Raw genomic sequence first — 22709 nt, 5'->3', positions numbered from 1 at the left:
AAAACACAACACATTTTTTTTTCCAATTCTAGTATCGCCCGGTCACAAACTTTAAAAAATATATATTTGGCTTGACTAAGCCAATGGTTGCCAGACGTAGTTCTCCATTGGGCAAGTACTCGATTTTTTGAAGAGTGAAGAGTGTCTGCATAAGCTTGTCTCAAATATAATGATATAGTTTAATAATAGGCTAGTAGAATAGCAATAGGCTATCCAAGAATAAAGGCATATAGGCCAATACACCACTAACCCTGAAACATTTATTGTCACATTATTTTCTTTGCTGGTGAGTAATCTGTGATCTACCGGTAGTGGAAATAAATCGAATAGGCCTATATTTCACAAATGATATATATAATAATATATATATATATACCTCGTAGAATACGAATACGAATGGTTGTTCAGACAACTTCTTGGGCATTGTGACTGTTCATTTGTTTTTTTTTCTGTATTCTGCAGGGCCCCTTCGTGTCCGAGGCAGGGAACGTCTCGTGAAGAGACACAGAGGACCTTGCACCTACACGTCACCTCAAGCCTTTCAATAGCCTATATATATTTGGGGAAAAAGTTGAAACATTGTCGAAAGCATTGAAACCATTGTTTTGCCTACGAATTCCATTTAGTCTTCAACAACAGATTATGTTCAAAATGAAAATAAAAGCACAAGATTATTTAGATTGTTTTGTAGCGTTCGATTTGGCAGCATGACAAGATAACATTTGTTGACAATTAAATGAACGTGTCCTGTTTCTTTTTTTGCATTTTATTCATGATTGCATGCCCTCGAATCACCACAAAAGGTAACTTTCACGAAGGTCATAGGCCTCTTATCAATGTAACATCACGGGAATGTGGTTTGTATTTAAAATTTCGTTTGAAATTACAACACACGATAAGTAAATAGCCCACTGGACAATTTCTGGTCTTCATTTTAAGATTTAAGGAAAATTAGCACTTCAAGAACGGACACACAGTTTCACATTTACAGTTACAATATTTTGATCACCATGATTTTAAATAAGATAAACATTAGACTAAGTACACTAAGGGTGTAGGGGAGACCAGGTAGTGACACCTTTCATTTTAACATAGGCCTAGGCGACATACGACGTTCATCTCCATATTTAGCTTACTTCACTAGTTCAAGCACATGTGCCTTACTTTTTCTCTCATTTTCATCTAAAAGCAGTGACTGCCATAAGGTTTCGCGGACAGTACCAAGAACAATTGTAACATGCCGGTTTGTAGGGGTAAGGTCAAATGTACGGCAACAGCCGTATTCAAACAATATTCAAACAAAAATAGTGGTGGATAAGGGTTTTTCTGTAAGTTGTTGTCTTTACAGCGTTTGTTTTCAAAAGTGGAGATTATTTCACGTAGCCACGCTCGCTGGTTGCAACCGATTGTAATGCGTGTTACAATTGTCTCCAGCCGACTTTTGCTAATATCTGATAGGATAGGCACATTATATGCAACTAATATTTTAGTTCTACCTGTTTCTTGTGATCCTGTCAAAATACATCAATTTCGCAGTCAAAATCTTGCGCAAAACTTAAACTTTATAAAACAACATGACTGCTTCTATAACTTTTGACAGAGAATGAGACAATAGCTGAAATTTTGAACGTATCATGTTGATGCCGCCCCATATATAACATCGCATTACGTTAGACACGGGCTGAGAAATTAAGCAAGTTACAACTGTCCCAGTGTCAAAACTGCATTTACCTGGTCTCCCCTACTCGATGAGGTAACCTACATCGGAGCATGGTATAAGTTAATACAGAAAGCAAAAATGATTCGAATAAGAACTTCAAAATTATTAACGTCCCTTCCTGTACACCACATCATGCTGAATTGAAAAGGAAAAGGAGGCGAAGCTTTAGGGGTACAAGGAGCAGTGTTCCCCATCACAGATCTGTCAGTTTAGGTGCTTCCGGAATTCTTCCCTGGGTGTATTGCGATGTAAGGTCTGTGTATACGCAGGCGCTGGGTTCACACGCTCTGGAATGGCTGTTACCTAAAATGGTTTCCCCATCGTAGTCCATGCTGTCAGAAGGAGGGTGAAAGAGATTTGTCAGTCCGGAAATTGGTGTACCGGTACCAACCCCTTGGCTTGAGTAGCAGCCGCTTCCCTGAGAACTCCCTTGACTATATGTCCATCTGCCTCGAAGGCCATTCGTCTCGTAATTGGTCGCGGTACATTTTTGAACAGTTTCTGAACATTGGTTATGGAGTGATGCGTAGCTGGGTACCGAGCTGCCCAGTGGGGGCGGAAATGACGCAAATAAATTGAATGCATTGGGATGGGGTTTACTATAAGTAGGAGATGGCGGATTATACTGCAAGCTGTGGTCCAGAGAGTATCGATAGCCGCTTCCCCCAGTGGCTGCCCCCGAGGACGGTGACTTTGGACTACAAGGTGACTGCTCTGCTGGAGATGGCATCATGCCCATGTCCCTTTGATCCTTCTTGTGCTTCATTCTCCGGTTCTGAAACCATATCTTTATCTGCCGCTCTGTAAGGTTCAGCAGATTCGCCATATCCATGCGCCGCGAGCGGCACAGGTAATAACTAAATTGGAATTCCTTTTCCAACTCCAGGAGCTGGGCGCTTGTATAGGCAGTACGAGCGCGCTTTGAACAGGCGGAATCTGACCGGCTCTTCTCCACAGGATAGTTCTCCTCTGCGGGATGACAAGACATATCACGTTATCAAACAAAACAATTGTCATTTTGCATGGGAAAATAACACACCCACACTTTAAACTTAACGCGTTCTATATGATTTCTATATGTGAAAATGTCCACCGCAGGATTCTCGTGGTAGGCTCACTCAAGAAAGTTGTGCCACCGTGAAGTGGCAGCAGCTCATGTTCAGTAAATGATGTGGGCCACAGCTATTTGACACTTCAGCGACCTGGGGATATATGTCTGTTATCTGGCAACTGGGGCCATTTCCGCAATGATATTGGGTGCTGTTATAGAAGGTGTATTTTTGCATGTCTCTGAAGTCGAGTGTTTATTTTTTTTAACTGTCACAATCGTTGTAACTGTCATTGGGAAACTAATAGTTTGTCAAGACGTCGTATCCCTTCGACAATCTCTTCTTCAGGTGAACTTTGCGACGAGAGGAGAAAATACGAGTGAGGTAAGAATGAACACTGATGCCGATATGTCTTCAAAATGTTGTGCAGTGTAGGCCTATACTGCCACGATGTCTCAGGCCATTATAGACAGTACGGAGTCAGCGGAGGCACACACACATATATATCTAATTTTCACTCACACTATAAGCCATTTATTAATTGCTATTGTATTGTTATGATGTGAATGGGAGCAAAACGGTAAAGTCGAACCGTTAAACGATGGTACGTTGAGCCACTTTCAACCCATAAAATACCGATTTTTATTTTTAAAAATTGTCAATATTAACAGCAGCATTGATGTGTTCCATTGCAGTACCGTAATATAATTTACTTTAGGGCTCAGAAAACACATTCAAGTGTACATTACTAATGTCCGAACCCTCTCATTCTTTAGGCTACAAAACGAAATGATCCTTAGTGATACCGGCAGCATTTAGCTTATCATGGTCACTGGTCACAAGGAGACACAGATCAAGTGGAATTATTGTAATCACAAAGATAGCTTTATACTCACCATTAAATTTGATATCAGCTTTATCCATTTTTCTTTTTGCTGTTATTTTATCCGCATTGGTTGTATTTGTTTTGTAAGCCATTTTCCTTTGGTCTGTCTACCTGTGTACAAACCGGTTTATATCAACTAGGCCAGACTACTAAACACTATCCTGCTCTGTGAAGACTAAACGCCAATAGTTTCTACTGTCCCAGACAGCGTTGTCTCCACCGTGTCCACCCTTCTCCTGTCCACGAGACCTAAACAACCGCGTTCACTATCTCTCACAAGATAGATGGGGGACCAAAGAAACCTGAAAAACCGGAGGGTGTCCGTGATTACCATTATCTTTTTTTTCTCGCCAGCGTAGGCCTACAACAATGACTGTGGCTGATGCATAGGGTCAGTAAACATAGTCAGTGACAGATCTTTTGTGCACCGTTAAAGATCTCAAATGACGCTTATTTAGTTTGATTTAATTCACAGAAACGGTACCGTCTGTAATGCAGTGAATATTCCAACTTGTGTTTTGTCTGATAATTCAAATTGTGCAATGCTGAGTATCTTTTCATCTGTCACAGCAAGTTATTCACATCTAATTTGCATAATGTACGCCTCATAACTTCGGTAATGTAAATGGCATTTCTGAACCATTTACCATTTCGTAGGCCTAACTTTTCTTTCTTGATTTTGATGCCCTGCCAAAGGAGTAGCATGCGAGCGAGCGATTGTACTCTCCTTTACAGCCAAACATTTCTTCGATTTCCTCTTTGATCGATTGGTGTGGCTGAATAAGAGAAGTTTACGCCGTGCTCTGGGTCAACCTTGCTCCTCAGCGTTGAGAAAAGTAAGAAAACATGGCCTCCCTTCACAGCTTTTTAAAAAGCTGTGGTGATGTCTCAGTGATTTATGACCGCTCGACTGAGATGTCGGTTCAGGAAGAGTTCATACGTAGGCCATTAGCGCACGCATGCACGCACATACACAATCCTGTCCTTTTGTTACATGGCTAAGGTGTTTCTCCTCATTCCTCTTTTTGTTCGTTATATGCTGTGATGTTTACAACATGAAATGCCATTTACAGTCTTATGAGAGGCTACAGTAGACTTCTGGGTTGGTTGTGCTGCCCCCACGTAGACACATAACAGGTAATTTATGCGTTTCACTTTTTAACCCTTTTTATCTGCACTTTAAATCTCATAGTATTATTAGCCTAATTATTTTACCACAGTTTACCATTTCTACTAGACTGATAACATTTTGCAGGCCTTACTATGTCTTACGTCCTAATGTTACATTAGAAAAATTGCCTATGTAAATTCGAAAAAGATGACAAATTTGTAATGGCAGATTTCGGAGAGGATTTCTTTTTTGGAAACATTTAGTAGCGGTGAAAAGACTTATTCTGTTGACAGTATTTTTGAAAGTAGTTGGTAAGTTTACGTGCTAGGGTATTTTAATTGTGCTTAAAACTTTAACATGGCGCGAAGGTTTTCTTGGCCAAAGCAGAAATTATTCTTCAAGACAACAATAATTCCAAAATAATCGAAAGACAATATTTCCCCTTTTTTCCATTCATCTTGTCCTTAGTTTTTTACGTCTAGTTTATTACACCCATTTCTTCTTCAACTCCGGTGGAAAGTAGATTTCAATCTGATAGTAGACTTTGAGACGAGTTTATGTTCTGGTTTGGCTTTTTAGGCCACTTGATAGTAGTCGATAGTTTTGTAGCATACTTCTTAGTTGTAAAAGTGGGCTCTTATATAAGCTTCCAAAAAAAGGTGGCTACTTCCAAAAATACTATCAAAGTAGTAACATATTGTTAATGCTGATCAAGCTGCGTTTCCTTTTCGTTTCCTTTCTTTAGTTTTTGCCTTATTGTTGCTAGGCCTACAATCATTGGCTGTGATTCTTAACATAAAAAAACTATTACATTTGATTTAGGAATAATAATATTAGGTTTACAAGAACAACAACAATGATAATAGTTATTTAGCAGACATTACGAGTGTACAGGTAACAGCTAAATATTTACAGGAAAAAATGTCATTCGGCCTACTTCTCACGTGAAGTTTATCATAGGCTTCGACTGAATTCGACCTCACAGAAATGGGCCTGTGTGATTGTAAATGACTGCATTGTTGATTGTGCGCACTTCTGTCTATTCTGCTGTGGTTTAGATCGCAAAGGCACTTGTTAGCGAGCAGCCGCAGCCCAAAGTTCCCCTGCTCGTAAATCACTGTTTGATATGGGCCTGACCTCAGTAGTGTCCTCAGGGTAGCCTTTACAACAACTCGGATTACATCGTCATATTCTCCATCAGCTGCTTAAAATAAGCGCTCAGAATTTTGCGCAAAGACTGTTTTCATGAGAAAATTGAAAAGCAAATGCTGTGCACCTTGTCATTTAAATGATGTCGGTTTTCCAGCATGACACGAGAGGGATGTTGAATGGCGCTTGAATGGTTGAATGACAGTAGGCTATGTAGTGGCCTAGTCGTAGCCTAAGATTTCTCCAAGCCCCTGTTTCGCATGAAATCTGTGCAACAATTCTGGCGACGTAAGCTCGCTGAATTGGGTAGTGCTAGCGCACTGGTCTGTCTTGGTGTTCATTTAGGCCTACCAAATTAGGCCTATAATGTTTTATGCCAATAGGTAGTGTGCCGAAAAGATTACAAAATGTCCTTGTGTTAAAATTATAGCCATGAACTAGCCTTCGCCCCCCATCCGCAAAAATGCATCAATGAACTAGTCTTATCTCAACGAATGAAATCCATCCGCCAGGTGGAAAGGCTCATGGCCAGCTCTCTGCGCATAGGAAATCATTATTTCATACAGTAGGCCAACCTATAGACCATTATTATTCTTATCTATTGGCGCTTTTAAAATATGTTGTAGCAGACTGCGGGACTTTGGCGTCATGGGCCAGGTAGCGCGCACGTTCCAAGTGCCCTGGCTCTGAGGCGAACTGTTGCTGATGGGGTTCTGTTAACACCTCTGTCATCGCGCTCTCGAATAACACTCAGGGATGAGGTTGCTATAGGGAGGAGATGGAGGTCGCGCAATGGAACGGTTCTTGCAGCGCCCTCACAATCAGCATCCCTGAGAGGCCTTGTCGTCAAGAGGAAGCCCCCTGTTTCATGCTTGAGATGCTGATCACTCAGTGTGTGTGCCAGCTTCCTGGTTTGAAAGGACCATACAACATGACAAGGAGACTAATATCCTGGAGCAGCAGAAGTTAACCATTGGGCCATTACCTGTTGCCCGGACGAGCGTCTAAATAGTCTATCATTATTCTCTAGCGTCTCTGAAAAAAACTGCCATGGTTATGTTTTATTCAGTAAGCTTATATTTCAAACCTTTCGGGTACCAAAAATATGGCTGTATTACCAACCCAGCTTGGGAGGAAACTTTTTCATTTCAACGGCTGAGCGCCCATCATATTTGTACAGCTTCAGAGTTGGTAAAGAAGTATAGTCCTTGGAGGACTATTTATTAAACAAGAGCCATTCCAGTCCCTGCAGTCTCCGTAGGCGTATGAAGATGTAATACAAAAAGATATGGGCTTCCTTTCTCCGTCCTCCTTAGTGTTATACGTAAGTTGGAAGAAATGCCTTAAATATGCCTTCATTCATTTAGGTGTCTTCCCGAACTTTCTATTGTGTCTGCAAAACACTTGCTTAATTTAAAGGTCTATATGCAGTTCCATTACTATAACTCTGAAAAGTGCACCATAAAACATTAATTCAATCATGTACTAACATAAATAAATAAACAAACATCTTGTGTAGTATTTTATTCATTATCACATCTTTAGACAAGAGTGACTTCTTCAGTTTCTTTTGTGGAAACTTTATCAGGCTATCCCATATTTGATCATGTACACTTGAATTACCATGAAAAGTACAATTATCCTCCTGTGAAAGACCAAATAAAAGCCTAACTTAATTATTAGACTCATGTTGACATGCTGGCCCCACTCCTGACTTGCCCACTGAATATAAGTTTTATTTTCAGAACTATATTTCAGTATTGTACAGTTGGTATCCCAATAATTCAAGAAACAATATTAAGTATCAATTTAAAGTAAAACAACCAATTATTAGTAGTAGTAGTAGTAGGAGTAGTGGTATTATTAACAATAATTCCAAACCTATGATTATATTTATAAAGAAGGCCTATGTCTCAAACATATGACTTATTAGACAGATGATGTTTTAAAAAGTGAGTTTTTAAGTGCTTTTTGAATGTACCAAAGCCGGCTGCAAACACACACACACACACAAACACGTGGATATGAATAAGGTATGCAAGCCATACTATTTAGTGTGTGTGTGAGTGAGCACAGTGTTAGAGAAACAGATAGATATTTTGTGTGTGTGAGGGACCAACTCCGCCTGCAGTACTTACAGCTCCGTGAGGACTATGAAGCTGTGAAAGAGAACTTGAGGCCACCCAGGAGGAGAATACAACTCTGATCTGGGCTTCCATTCTCAACTGTATCAAAACTCTTGGGACAGTGGATACTCGTATACGTGATGTGGCCCGTTAAGGATGCAGAGAGCGCAAACATACCAAAGTGTTTTAAACCCAAAACTCGTATTATAGACTGTACTTTTAGAGAGAACATACAATCTAAGAGCAAGGGCTGAAATTGGGTCAAATTAATTGAACAGGCTACCAGCCATTACTTTGTAATAAAGTACATTTTCAAAAAAGAGTAGGCTTTTATTTAGATGACATTTGATTGCTTTGGTTGAATATATTTTTGGACACAAATTGGTGAACAGATAATGAGGTAATATTTATGATTAATTAACAATTAGCCTGAATGAAGAATTTTGTGTGCAGGTACACGTCTTTCTTGAACAGATCATTAGTAATGATGAACTGATAATTAGCAAAGACTTGTATGTATGAAGTAACTGTGGATCAACATTCCTTAACTGATGGTCTTGTAGGTGTGAAGTTATCACATACAGGCACAGTGACTTTAGATCATTAGATCATGGTGGGTGACAGGAATTCATGAGGCATCTGCCATTAATTCATGCATTAAATCATGAGTCATGCATTAGTTAGGTATTACTCAAGTATATAATTTGTACCCTTAAATAAAGTATTACTATTTACACTTTTGTCCAATTTGAATTTTTGCAAATGTAATCCTTCATCCTGAGCTAGCAGTATGCTTACCTTGAAATCCATACTGTAAAAGCAATTCACCCATTCATTCACTCACACACCTCGCCCATTCATTCATTCACCCACACACACACTCAGTTCCAGTTGCTTTATTAGCATGACTGTTAGGATAGAGTGTTATGTCAGCATTCAATAACACTGGGTGTCCAGAAGTCAAAGCCAGTATTCAGTACTCACTCTCACTTGTTTTGTCTGTAAGAAAATGAAGGAAACTCTGTTAGTCTTTGGGCTCTTTATCGTTAGCCCTTCAAAATGATTCAATTTGGAAAGTTTTAAGATATTAATGTTGATCTGGAAATATGCTGTTTAATTAGTATAATAAGTATACATTTCTACAGTTTATTTGAACATTTAAAAAAGGCATTCAATATTTGGGTACACAAACTGTTCCTCTACAGGAAAAATTGGTCAAAGAGCGCACAATGACTTATTTAGGATTGAGACATGGTTAAGCACTTGGACTTTACTTGGGACTTGGTAGTCCTTGACTTGGGACTTGCTTGGGACTTCCCTTTCTTGACTTGGTACTTGACTCGGGACTTCATTATTAAGACTTGAGACATACTTACGATACAAGACACACATCTCCATCCGTATCAACAGGACGGAGGTTGAGCGTGTCGCCAGCTTTAGGTTCCTGGGTGTCCACATCTCTGAGGTCCTCTCTTAGACCCTCAACACCTCAACCCTGGTCAAGAAGGCTCACCAGCGCTTCTTCTTCCTGAGGAGATTGAAGAAGGCCCATCGGTCTCCTCAGATTCTGGTGAACTTCTACCACTGCACCATCGAGAACATCCTCACCGACTGCATCTCAGTGTGGTATGGCAGCTGCTCTGTTGCAGATCGCAAAACACTCCAGAGGGTGGTGAAAACTGCCCAACGCATCACTGGTTCCTCACTCCCCACCATTGATGCTGTCCAGCGCAAGAGATGTCTGCGGAGGGCGCGCAGCATCGTCAGGGACAGCTCCCATCCCAACCACAGACTGTTTGCCCTCCTCCCCTCGGGGCGCTACAGGGCCCCCCTGTTCCCGGACCAGCAGGTTCAGGAACAGCTTCTTCCCTGCGTCTGTCACCCTGCTGAACTCTGCACCACGGTGATAGCCCCCTTGGCTACCCCCTCACACACCTTCCTCCAGTGACTGTATTTCCCCCCTGGACCACCACACACCTTCCTCCAGCCACTGAACATTTGCACTAGCCTGGAACACCACACACCTTCCTCCAGCCACTGAACATTTGCACTAGACTGTTTTTTATAACCACTGTACATTTCTCACCTATAGTGTATTCATATTTATATCTATTTATTTACATATTTTGTCCATATTTATCATATCATGCCTCTTACCTCATTCATAACTTCTACTGCTACCTTCACCTGCACTTTATATATACCTATATCACATCTGCACTACTATTGCTGCTCATGTTCTTACTGTTCATACCCCATATATCTTATCTCATACTGTATATATCCTATTTATATTACCACTATACATATGCACATAATCCGCACTTTTCTGCTTTTTGCACTTCTGGTTAGATACTAACTGCATTTTGTTGTCTCAGTACTTGTACTCTGTACAATGACAATAAAGTTGAATCTAATCTAATCTAAAATTCTTACCAAACAATGGTTTTCAGAATTTGTTGGTGTGATTTTGGAGACCTCTTCATGCTCAGAATACAAGGCATATTTTAGTAGCACAGTTTTTTAAAACTAATTATGAACTGCTTCTCTAGACTGTGTTTGTTACAGTACAGTACCTATTGAGCTAAAATACTCTGTGGACTACTTGTACATTAAAAAAATCTTTCAAAGTAGGAGTGAAATATACATTATTTTCTTGCTTCTAATTGCTCCATTAGGAGGAACTTTTTGCTTCCAGACCTTTCTCAAATCTGAACCCTGATGTCATAATCACGTCTGTTAATGTCATAACACGTGGGCAGAGCTGAATACTCAGGAAAGACAGGGAGTGCCGCCTCACGAGCTCAGCAACTAGCATAAACAGTGTAAGAGTGCCACTTCCTGGTCAGATGTGGGAATACGCTCTGATATCCTTTTTGTCATTTACACACCAATGTCATGGTCATGATCTTCCTCTCATGGGAATGATTGGGGCATTATGAACAAAAGGGAATCAGTAATGGTTTCTTCCACAACATGAAAAGCCACAAAAGGAAATCCACAGTGGCCAGTGGTCAGGAGAAGAATGAGGAAAGTGGAGCTCAACAAATCAACCCATTGATTATGTCAGATGTGTTTTGTTTATGTCTGGTGATGAGGAATGCCAAAAGGTAATTTTCAATATTTACAATGATATGAATCCTTCCCATTAAGTTAAAATGCTATACAGTTGAATGCACTAATGTATGTCTTTTTGCAACTGTGCAGCATCTTCTTAATCATCTTCATTGTTGGCCTACAATAGGTCACCATTAGTCATATCCTCCCAAATTATGCCATGTAAAATATCCTCCCAGATCTACCCAAATTAGGCGGGTATACTTTTTTCGATATTCAGTGTTTTACTGCTTTTTCTGCTAATATCAGTTTCACTGCTATGTTGTAAATTACTCTTAAATGATCAGCCATGGCCAGAAACACAACTGACAGTAGAGTTAAGGTGCTGCACGGACACGGACGAGGAAGAGGAAGATGACCTGCTCCTTATGTACATCTAAAGGGCTCATTCTAAGCTAACAAAAACATAAGGACTCATAGTTACAGGTAATTACACACTAATTGAAACATAATTAAGAATCCTACACTCTATTTGTACTGATATATGCCACAAAAAACTACACACTGTACCTTTAATATGGAGGAGCCTCCGGGTGAACGTGTGTAAGGAGAGGGTGTGAGAGGGGTGGGTTTAGAAAGGTTCCTGAACTCAAAAGGAACAGAAACTATAGTGACCTCTGTTGAGGGTCGAGGGTCATCTGAACACATCAAAATTAATCTGTATTTATGTATGAGACCTGTGCGTGGGCTGAAGTCGATGGTGTTTTGCCTACCTTGCTTTGCCTGAGGAACCTTAAGCAATAGCCTGATATCTGTGTTGAGCAATAGGCGAAATTCAGCAGAACCCAATACTGGCTGTGGCGTCTGTCTGTTCACCATCACAACACAACACAGAGACTACTACACCGTAACTCCCGTTACACCGTTTCTGAATAAGAACTTCCTTCCATGTGTGTGAAGAACTTGTCTTAAAACAAGACAGCAAGCTATTTCATTATATGGTATGAGCGAATGTCCTGAAGCATTTGAGAGAAGCTTTCATATAAAGAAATAGCCCAAGGGGAAAGCCAGTGATTGCTATGCTGTGCGTAAAATATGATCATATGTGAAATTAAAAGACAAGTGTGTTTCGGTTGCTTCAGTTAATATTTTAATTTGTTTGTTTTGTTATCATTCTGATGGTGAGGACAGACTTTGCCAATGAGAAATTACAGGACTAGGAATGTATTTGAGTATGTATATTGCACACACAGAAACACACACACACACACACACACACACACACACACACACACACACACACACACACACACACACACACACACATCAATGTAAAAAAAATGGCATTATCCTTTTCATTACACTTTTTTACCAGATGAGGGCGCACAAGTACTGCAGCACTGCTATCATAGACACACTGCATCGGGCCACTGAAATATCACCCCCCTGCAGGTGACCTATGAAACAGCGTCCAAGAGGATCTGAGCTGCCTAGGACCCCTCAGAGAGTACAGAAGAGGTGTACAAATGAAGACGTGAACACTAGGCCATGACATTGTATTATATTGCATTGGACAGGAATCAGAGTTTGTTGCAAAAGCATTTCTGGATGCATTCGGACAGAGGTTTCCAATCCTTCTCGTGAGCCCTGAGCCCTCACCTGCTCTCAGGTCTTCTGTCTGTGCTCTGCATTAATGACTGAACTCAATGGTCGCATTCTTACCTTAAATGGTCCTACTTTATTTTACTTCAGCTTAGAGCAAAACATATTTAGCAGGAGCAGGGCTGAGAACCCCCTGCAGCAGGACATACAGCTTTCCAAATGATGTAGCTGATTAAGGAATACAGGAGTACTCGACAGTTTGCACCGGTTAGCATCCTGGCAGGTAACAGGTTAGCACTTATACAGGCATCCTCCAGGGAGGACATCCTCCACCATGACCATAGCTAACAGCCTAACAAATCACCATCTAATCTTTGTCTCCGTGTTTACTGTCTCTACACAGGTGGAGAGGAACATCAAAGAGGCTTAGGAAGAAAGCCCAGTGCAGACCTTGTGTATGACTGTACTGTGCACGTTTGAAATAAAAACAACCACCCCATTAAGGAGAAGCTCGGTGCGGTGTCTTACCTCATTTCTCAAACAGTTGAGAACATTCTGGTGTAAGAAAATAAGATCATAACAGATCAAACAAGACCTAATTTATTTGGGTGTTTTGTCACCAGGGTTATGTGCTTTTATACAAAATAATTAAGTATTCTGAATTCTGGGCTCATTGCATAAAGCACACAGCCAGTGGCAAGGCATTGGTACAATGTTGTGATACTTGTCCATTATTTACATGGAGTTGGTGTTTGGCTGAATGAAAAGATGGATGGACAAATGAGAAATGTACTGTATGTGTTAAACTGACCATGTTAATTTTTAATTATGACTTTAAAAAGTCGATATATTTCAAAATCCCAGTCTCAATAACCGTTTCATTTTCACAAACTCCAAAATAAGGGTACAGTGACAGTTTTTGTGAAAAGTACCGACAATGTCCTCTTATAAAAGACCATATAGAGTATGTAGGCTAATACATGTTTGTTTGATGATAATGTCGGGTATCAATTTTTCACATCCACCAGCACTTTTCAGAATGTGCCTTGGTGCTCTAAAAGATCTAAAAGATAACTAAATAGCATGATAGGCAGCTACATTACAGACATTACAGACAGCCTTTATGTTGAATCCTCGTAAGCAGCAGAAGCAGACCAATCTTAACAGAAAAAGGGGCTTAGACGAACAGAAAATGCTTTGCAGAATGGGATATTTTTAAATCTGTCTTGAAATCCATTCGCAACATTATGGCTTTTCCCTGTAGTAAACACTCGGGAACAGTTTTAGGCTATAATCGGACTGCGTTTTTGTTCTCGTTTGTGCACTCTCAAGCAATACCAGAGTCCCGAGTTCCTCGTGAGCATGACTTGAGCACTGGCGTTCTTACTTTAGTTTTAGGCTGAGCCTTTCCAGCTGCATCCAGCGTCCTGATTGTTAAGTCATGTTGCATCGACGCGTGGCGTCATCGAGGTTTCTCTTCTGAGTACCACTCTCTTTAAAATGACAGGTCGAGGGAACAGGGGGAGTAATGGTGATCCCACCCAGAGCTTGCGTAGCGTCGCACTCCTGTGCTGCCGCATCACAGGGTAAACACGTCCGTCCCCCTCGCTCAGAGTCTATCCTGCTCCCGTTGCGTGCGTCTACACCAGGCAGCTTCAGTCATTCGCGTCTCGATAATAGGTGTTCACATAATTTGCTGCTGCTACAAAATGGACAACAAAAGGGATGTTTTACAGCGCGCAGAGAGTGGTCAGATTTTGGTACGTGGTACCATATCCGGAGCAGAATTAACGGAAATTACTGGGAGCCCTGCGCGTGAACCACACCAGAAGGTTATCCAAGGGGTTTGCCCCAGTCCAAGATCCCCATCTTACTTGCAGAGCGGATCAGAAGCAGTCATGATGGAGGGAGCCAGGAATGGGACATACGGAGATACAAGGCCAACGGGAAAACCTTCACCCCTCATCGGCGAGAAACCGGAACGTCCCAACAAAGAGCCATGCAGTTCAAGCGAGGAGTCAGACTTCTACGAGGAAATAGATGTCAGCTGCACTACCGACAGCATGGACTACCCGGACAAGCAAGGTACAGCCGACCACTCTTCCCTCTCATTCCTCAGCCATACTCGCCTTCACATTCTTAGACGCGCTGACAGACTGACTCTGTATGCTCCACATTAACAATGCAGACGCATACACAATATAAGAAAAGGCGTATTTGAGCCTCAAATTCTAGGGAATTGTGATAAGTGAGCTTACAAAACTGTTGCTTTAGCGAACAGGCCAGTAAAAATCTCCCGTTGAAAGTGTTACGTTATCTTCAAGGCATTATTATTAATATTGTTATTACTAGTATTGTTGCTATTATTATTATTACGTTGTGTTATTATTGTTAATATTATGATGTTGTCTTATTATTGTCAATATTATTATTATCATTATTGTTATTATCTCAGGACATTATCGGCTTTTCAATCATTTCGAATGTGATTTCAGACATCCAATATCCTAATTGCTCCTAATGCCTATATGTACAATTAAATCCACAATTATATTTTCCTTTTCTTGCTTACTGAAACAAGCTCTATTAATCCTGAAGGATGGAGCGAGTTTTAAATTCCATCAGTAGCGTGAAGCCCCTTGTATTCCAGCTTAATGAATTTGCAATGCAAGATGCAGAGACATTTTAAATCCATGTCAATATTTTGTTTTCAAATAAAAAGTTTATCGATTAATTATTAGCAAGAATTTGGATTTTGGAAATACTCAACGAATGTTAAATAAGAAAGAAGTGAAATATGAACAAGGCCTGTTAAGACCACGTAGGCCAACTCTGCAAATTAGAACATCATTCGATTGTATTCGATGCACCATGTTCAGGACCTTGTAAAGGAAAAACCAACGATGCTGTCTTTGCTGAGGAATATTAACTTTATGTTGCTTTTGAAATTCATTGAAGGCAAACATGTTGAAGTTCCAAACCACAACATCGAGAATGGCTTGAAGATGAACACAAGCCCGAACGCACTGGCTTACGGAGCCGACCAGATGCGACGATACCGCACAGCCTTCACGCGGGAGCAGATCGGGCGATTGGAAAAAGAATTCTACCGAGAGAATTATGTCTCAAGACCACGGAGATGCGAGCTCGCAGCTTCTTTGAATCTACCGGAGACTACAATCAAAGTAGGCTACACCTTTGAATATATAAATTAATGCTGATTAAGCGCATTGACAAAATTTAAAGAATGAGATTGAAATGTCTGACTAAATGTGGACCTATGGCCACCAGATTGAAATTGAAATGAAGCAGTTTGGCCAACTTGACCTTAACCAATAGTGTGCTGTATCTGACAGATGCCCATAATCATTACCTTCACATTCTCAGCCTATTCAAATTGCTAAACGTGAAACAAGGAGTGCACAACCCAACTTCATTAACTCCCTGGAGAACATATCTTTATGGTGTAAAGTTGCTACTTGAAATAAGATTGTAATTGCAACCATAGGCATGTAGGCTTATGCGTTTATTAAGGTGACCAATGGCATTGCCTAATTGCCTTTGCGCAATGTGTTTTTTCAGGTTTGGTTCCAGAACCGCAGGATGAAGGACAAGCGGCAGCGTCTCGCTATGACGTGGCCACACCCGGCTGACCCAGCCTTCTACACATATATGATGGGCCATGCTGCAACCGCCGGAAATCTGCCTTACCCGTTCCCATCGCACCTGCCCCTTCCCTACTACTCACCCATCGGCGGAATGGGTGCGACCGCAGCCTCCGCCACATCTCCGTTCGCCAATCCCCTGCGCTCGCTGGACAGTTTTCGGGTTCTCGCTCACCCCTACCCTCGACCAGAGCTGTTCTGTTTCCGTCACCCAGCAGTCTACTCCAGCCCGGGAGCAAGCCATGGACTCGGTCCTGCAGAGACCCCCTGCTCTTGTCTGGCGTGTCATGGCACCAGCGGACAAACCAACGGGCTTCAACAGCGGCCTCGCAGCCTGGACTTCACATGCTCCGCTGCAAGCAGGACTGACACATTCCTAACATTCTCCCCTGCAGTTCTGAGCAAGTCGACATCCGTTTCTTTGGACCAGAGAGAGGAAGTGCCTCTGACAAGATAATAACAAGTAGTAGGCCCATTGCCTAATCATTATATTTAAAGAGAACAATTGAAAAGCAAGCCTCCTTTATCATCCTTCTCCGCACAGGGATAAGACTTCTATTTGTAATGAACAGAGACGATGTGGAGAGCACGAGCAATAACTTGGATACAGCTGTGCTCAAGAGAACATCTTGCGCGCTGCGTCTGAAATAGGCCTGCCGTAGGGCCACTGTAGCCTCATCTGAAGTTGCATAGTTAACATAGACTAGAATGATTGAGCTTAAAAGGTGTTTCAGTATATTATATTTACAGATTACAAACTAATTTCAATTTCGTGTAATAGAAAATATACTTAGGCTATTTATATTTTAATAAATTCAGAACAAGTGCAAATAATAGGCTAGAGCCTATGAGTGGACCTCGGGAGTGTGATACGTGTAGTGAACTGGCTATGTTGTTTGTGAACCTTGCGCTCCTGTCTGAGTTAACCTACTGGCCAATAAAGTATTGTTGGTTGGCTATATTTTCCTCTTTTTTCCATGTGTCTCATTAGGCCTTCCCTGGTAGACATTGTCCAATAGGCCTGGTGCCCGAACTGTGCAGATGCTATGGGGAATGAAGGGGCTGATGTATGCGAGAGGGGGTATAGCCTATCTGAATGCTGAATTAATGTAAATGTGGCATATGCGTATGGAGTTGTCTGCTTAACTGGTAACAAGGCGTCAGGGGAACGAGGAGCGGCTCACTTGCGCTTCAGTAGCTCACATTGTTAGGGGAAGAGCGGAATAATAGCGGGAGGTGGGGAGGAAATTAGACAGACTGAGGGAGGGAGATGGAAATCAGACTACAATACAAGTGGAGCGACCCGTCTCATCACAGTAGGCTACCTAAACCGGCCCGGGTATCCCAATACGGATGAATATTAACGGTTAGAAGTGGTCTGTACGAGTTATCCTACCAACGTTCGTAATTTTTTTTACACGCGTTTCCCAAACAAGCACATGACGCGAACGTGCGTGCCCTGCTTTAGGTAGCAGCCTACCTAACGGATGCTGTCCATGTAAACAGTGCTGGAATACCATCTAATTTGGTATATCAGGTGACGTCGCAGCTGCCTTTTAGGACCGATATGCTAATTGGCTTAAAGGCCAATAAACTTCAACGAGTATCTGCCAGTAGGCCTGTGACACACACACGCGCGCGTGCATAATGCTAATGTTTAGGTATATATAATATTCAGATTTGTGTGTTGCATGTCATGTCAACTTATTAGGCCTACTAAAAACGTCCTATTTGCCACCTGCGAAGAAGACTTCTGCCCGAGAAAGAGCGCTTTTGGGTAGGCCTTGAAGAAGGAATTTGAGGAGGAGGAAGAGGTCGAGGAAGGACATAAATAAATATAGGTCTATGGCTGATTTTGACGCAGCATACGTTTTGTAGGCTGTATGTTTCTCTACTCTTGCCGTTTTTTTTTTTTGTATTTAATATTTAATATTTAACTTTATTCATTAGACTATTTTTTTCTCTGATTTCTTTTCATTCCCCAATCTCTTCTACTTTCTGCATCTACTTGAGGGAAAAGATAAGCTTAGAAAAATGGAATCAGTAACGACTCTGCCAATGTCTCATTTCATAACTGCCAATTATGTGTCCATATTTCTATGCACTTAAAATGTAAGATTAATTTCAAAAAGCTAAAAGTGAATTGACTACAATAAAATATAATCAAGGGCACGAATGTACCTTTGGAATAACATTGATAAATGTGTTGTTAGTTGTCATTTTCCTGTGCATTCTTGCTCCTGTTGACCCCAGTGACTACCACTACACCGGGGCTCACATAAATCTAAGAGTGCTTTCAAGTACGCTACCTACTATTCGTTAGAGGAATTCAACGAACTACTTAGGTTCAAGATGCTTTTAGGAAACCCGGTTCTGATTTTAGATATCTAAAGTTCCCTTGCTGATAGATCTATACCAACCCTATCTCTACACAACAATCACATCCCTGAGAAAAGCGCATGCGATAGGCCTACCTTCTGGAAAAGGAAACTTCCAATTTAAAAAAAAATGTCTTAACTCCCCAAATAGACTATTTGCCAATAACCAAAGGTCTCTCAACGTTGCCAGGACTCGTCAGCTCCCCCACAGCCTCCCCTTGGCACAGTGTTGGAGTTCCAAACCGACACTCAGTGAGGGGTGCAGACGATGAGATTTGATTGTACAAACTGTTCAAAATAAAAACAAACAAAAAATGACGACATTAGAGGAGCTGTACTTTGAAATGACGAACAATTTTATTTTATTGCATGATGAGGTTTACAGGGTATATTTTGCAGTCCATATAATAATAATTATTATTATTTTATTTGTAACGCACTCTTCATTCAGAAGAATCTCAGGGTGCCAACCTAGTCTATATATAACATATCTTTTGTATTTGATTGGATAGGCCCATGCCTATACTTATTTAAAAGATAGGCACAAGAGTCGAAGACAAACCCTTTTTCGGGCTATGGTTGGAAGTACTCTTAAATTAGCTATAAATAAAATCCAGTTTACGTTTATCTGTAACCCATGCATCTTCATTAAAAACAAGAATGAAGAAAAATATTCCTTCAGGAATACACCAATATTGCTTCACGATTTATGTCTATCTATTCGGTATTGTCCTATACATTAGTGGGCGCCACACTTGCCATAGATGGTCTCATGAATCCGTATATCAAATGTACCAGTGATTGCAATAGATTTCACGGGGAGTCGCCGCAACCGCCCCAGTATGAAATTGTTTGTGCAGAAAAGTGATCACTGCGCTTGGGTAATACGGCCCATATTTCCCTATCTCTGTTACGCCATTCATAACTCATCACACTAGGGCGTGTTGCACAAATAGGTCTGGCCTACCGCTGTGGAAGGTGATCGATACGTCACCCATCAATCAACGAACGTTTTTCGGCCAGATTTTATATGGGCTATTGAGGGTGTTATGTGGCGTTGTCAAAAAAAAAAAAAAAAACCAACAGCAACGTTGCGCGGAACATCTACAGATTTCACAACCTGGTATCTAAGAGAGGGGACATCTGTCTCATTTTAGCTACTTATGAATAACCTTGTAAAATAACAAACTAATAACTTTGTAAACATACAAATGCTAGATGAAAATGAAATGAAATGAAATGAAATCCTAAATGCTAGATGAAAAAGACTCAACCGCACCAACACAAAAATCGCTTCAGTCATACAGGATATGACACTCATCATTTAAAAACGAGGCAAGCTGAACCAGATGTGTGTGTGTGTGCGTGCTTGCGTGCGTGCAGGCTATGTGTGTGTGTCTTTATGCCCCTCCCTAACTGTTTGTTCCATTTTATGATCGCCCGCTGGAAGGATTCGCAGCCCCATCACCCAACCCCTCTCCACAGAGCCCCCCCCCCCCCCCCCCCCCCAGCGGAGCATGCTGACCCGTCGTGATTGATAGCCTTATTAAGTGATGTTCTTGTCTGTGTGTCCTTGTTGATTGAAATGCATAAGGTTTGAATAATAGTCTATTCCGTTTGAGAGATCTATAATAGGCCAAAAGCTGTTGACAGATTTAGTGTAAAATACGTCTAACAGCATGCGACTATTTTAGGTTGCAGTCAGGCCGGAATGATGAAATAAAAATATGAATGGACTGATTTGACAGTATTTTGCTAACAAGCAAATTGTCTGCTGTTTATTGGTGAAAGAGCAAAAGATGGCCTAGATAATTGCTAATTACTATTATTACTTACTTATTATTGTTGTTGATGAACAAATATTGCCTAAGCAACAACAAAAAAAACACACTTGAAGTGGTTAGGTGAGGTTAGGACAGTTAGGTTAGAGTCGGACATGCTGTAAGAAAGACCTAAATTGACAGGCCGTGGAAACATGATAACCCACCCAAACACAAACAAACATGTATGTTTTTCAAACATTTCTTAATGTCCTCTGTTTGAATATAGAACCGCGATCTACTAATAGAAAAACGAACGAGAATAATAGTTTAAGGCATACAAGTCTCACAATAGGCTGGCTGATGGCGAAGCCGAGCGAACAATTGTCTGCCGAGAGACGAGTCTGAGCAGCTCAGCTGTGTTATCGGTGAGGCTATTAGTAGGGACTCCACACATATTTTTATATAGGAGATACGTGGGAGGGGAGGAGAAGCGGCAAGGGGTGTGTGAAAAGAACGCATGAGCGGTTTAATGGTGATGAATGTGAGATTAATGCACACTTGCACCCAACAGTTGTAGGGTTCATCTGCTTAAACGTCCTTCCAAAAGCATTTAAGAAACAGACGCCACATTAACTCAGTCGAGTGTGCAGTGCAAGTTGATTTCCGCTGGTGTCTTCATCAGCGTCATTAAGGCAGGACGTGTTGGCAAACACAGAGACAAACGTCAATGATATGAACAGGATATGAAAGGAGCACTAATGACATTTGAGATCCATTGCCTATATAACCTTAACATTTGAGTGTTCTCATCCAAACTGTGTGAAGGTTTTTACTGTGATCACCCGTACCAGTAGGCAAGAAAGAAAGAATTAGTCAATTACATGGGTCAGACATGGCTGGTCTGTGAGGTGACTTAAATCACATTATTCACATACGATTGCTAGATTCCATATCCTTGGATTATGGGATATAGTCATTGGATCACATCTTTCATGCATCTGTTCAATGGGAATATTCCTTAGAAATAGGACATAATCAGGTAGAAGAGAACTTAAAATGACACAAAACACACAGATAGATAAACACAACACATTATGGCACGGTTCAGTTCAAAAGCCTGTTAAATCTGCACATTAATGGCAGGTGCTGTGTAGGCATATGATGCAGACAGCTTAGGATATGGGGGTTGGGCGAGGGGGAGGGAGCTTGCCAGCATGCCTGTCAGCAGACATTTAGCATCTTTACCGTCCAGCAGCAACAAAAATGCACCCAAAATCAATGTGCCATAGTGACGGCACCAGATCCATCTCTCTCAGCATATCTGTCAGCTCTGCAGTGTATGGAAATATGATGTATAATAGAAATAGTTCATCATTAACCAGCAAGTGGTGTCCTCTCTCTGACCTGCACCAAAACGCTGCACATTACAGGAGAGCTGGAGAGATGGAGGGGAGAGGAGGAAGAGGGAGGCAGAAGAGAGAGGACACAGATGTTCCCTTGCAGAAAGAATCAATAGAAAATTCATAGGTTTCAAAATCAAGCATGTCAGACATTCGTGTGTTTTTTTTCCTCACATTTTCACTTGTAAAATTCATATGTTCACCCGTGAACGTTTTTAGCACATCTCAACATACTGAGGCCAATCTCTGTCCCTCTATCTCACCTTCCATCATCTGCCTCTCCACTCCTCCACTCCTCCACTCCTCCCACTCTCACTCCCTCTCTTCTTGGGCCATCCCTCAGTGTGGAGGTGAAGAGGAAATCTATATGTGATCTCCAGAGATAATGCTTAACTCCTCGTAGTTGTCACTGATAGCTTTACACACAACTCTCTCTCATTTGCTCATGTTTTCCTCCCATCTCTGATAGCGTTGGGGTCACTAACTATTCATATCACACACACACACACACACACACACACACACACACACACACACACACACACACACACACACACACACACACACACACACGTATTATCAGACAGCTCCACACACACAGAACACTCTGTCACTTTGTGCACGAGAGACAGGGACTAGACCTTCGCTGATGGTAAAGGAAAATCAAGTTCAATCTAGTCTCTAATTAAGATTACCTATGCCCCCAAAAAACATGTCAAGTCTGCTCTGCTACGACCGAAAGCACTCAAACACACGCACGCATGCACGCACGCACGCACGCACGCACGCACTCACTCACACAC

At 41.3% G+C, this 22709-nt stretch overlaps 2 protein-coding genes across 2 annotated transcripts; one reads left to right on the top strand and one right to left on the bottom strand.

Moving 5' to 3' along the window:
• Positions 1-753: 753 nt before the first annotated feature.
• On the bottom strand, positions 754-3099 carry hoxa3a (homeobox A3a). The gene has a single exon (XM_031586116.2). The coding sequence runs from the start codon at positions 2706-2708 to the stop codon at positions 1914-1916; it is 795 nt and encodes a 264-aa protein (XP_031441976.1). The 5' UTR covers positions 2709-3099; the 3' UTR covers positions 754-1913.
• Positions 3100-14601: 11502 nt separating this feature from the next.
• On the top strand, positions 14602-16822 carry evx1 (even-skipped homeobox 1). The gene is made up of 3 exons (XM_012836070.3): positions 14602-14785; positions 15659-15885; positions 16283-16822. The coding sequence occupies exons 1-3, from the start codon at positions 14602-14604 to the stop codon at positions 16820-16822; spliced, it is 951 nt and encodes a 316-aa protein (XP_012691524.2).
• The last annotated feature ends 5887 nt before the right edge of the window (positions 16823-22709 follow it).

The sequence above is a fragment of the Clupea harengus genome, chromosome 19, assembly GCF_900700415.2.
Source record: "Clupea harengus chromosome 19, Ch_v2.0.2, whole genome shotgun sequence".
NCBI lineage: Eukaryota > Metazoa > Chordata > Actinopteri > Clupeiformes > Clupeidae > Clupea > Clupea harengus.
The sequence above is the reverse complement of the archived record's forward strand: the minus strand, read 5'-3'. Positions and strand labels throughout refer to the sequence as shown.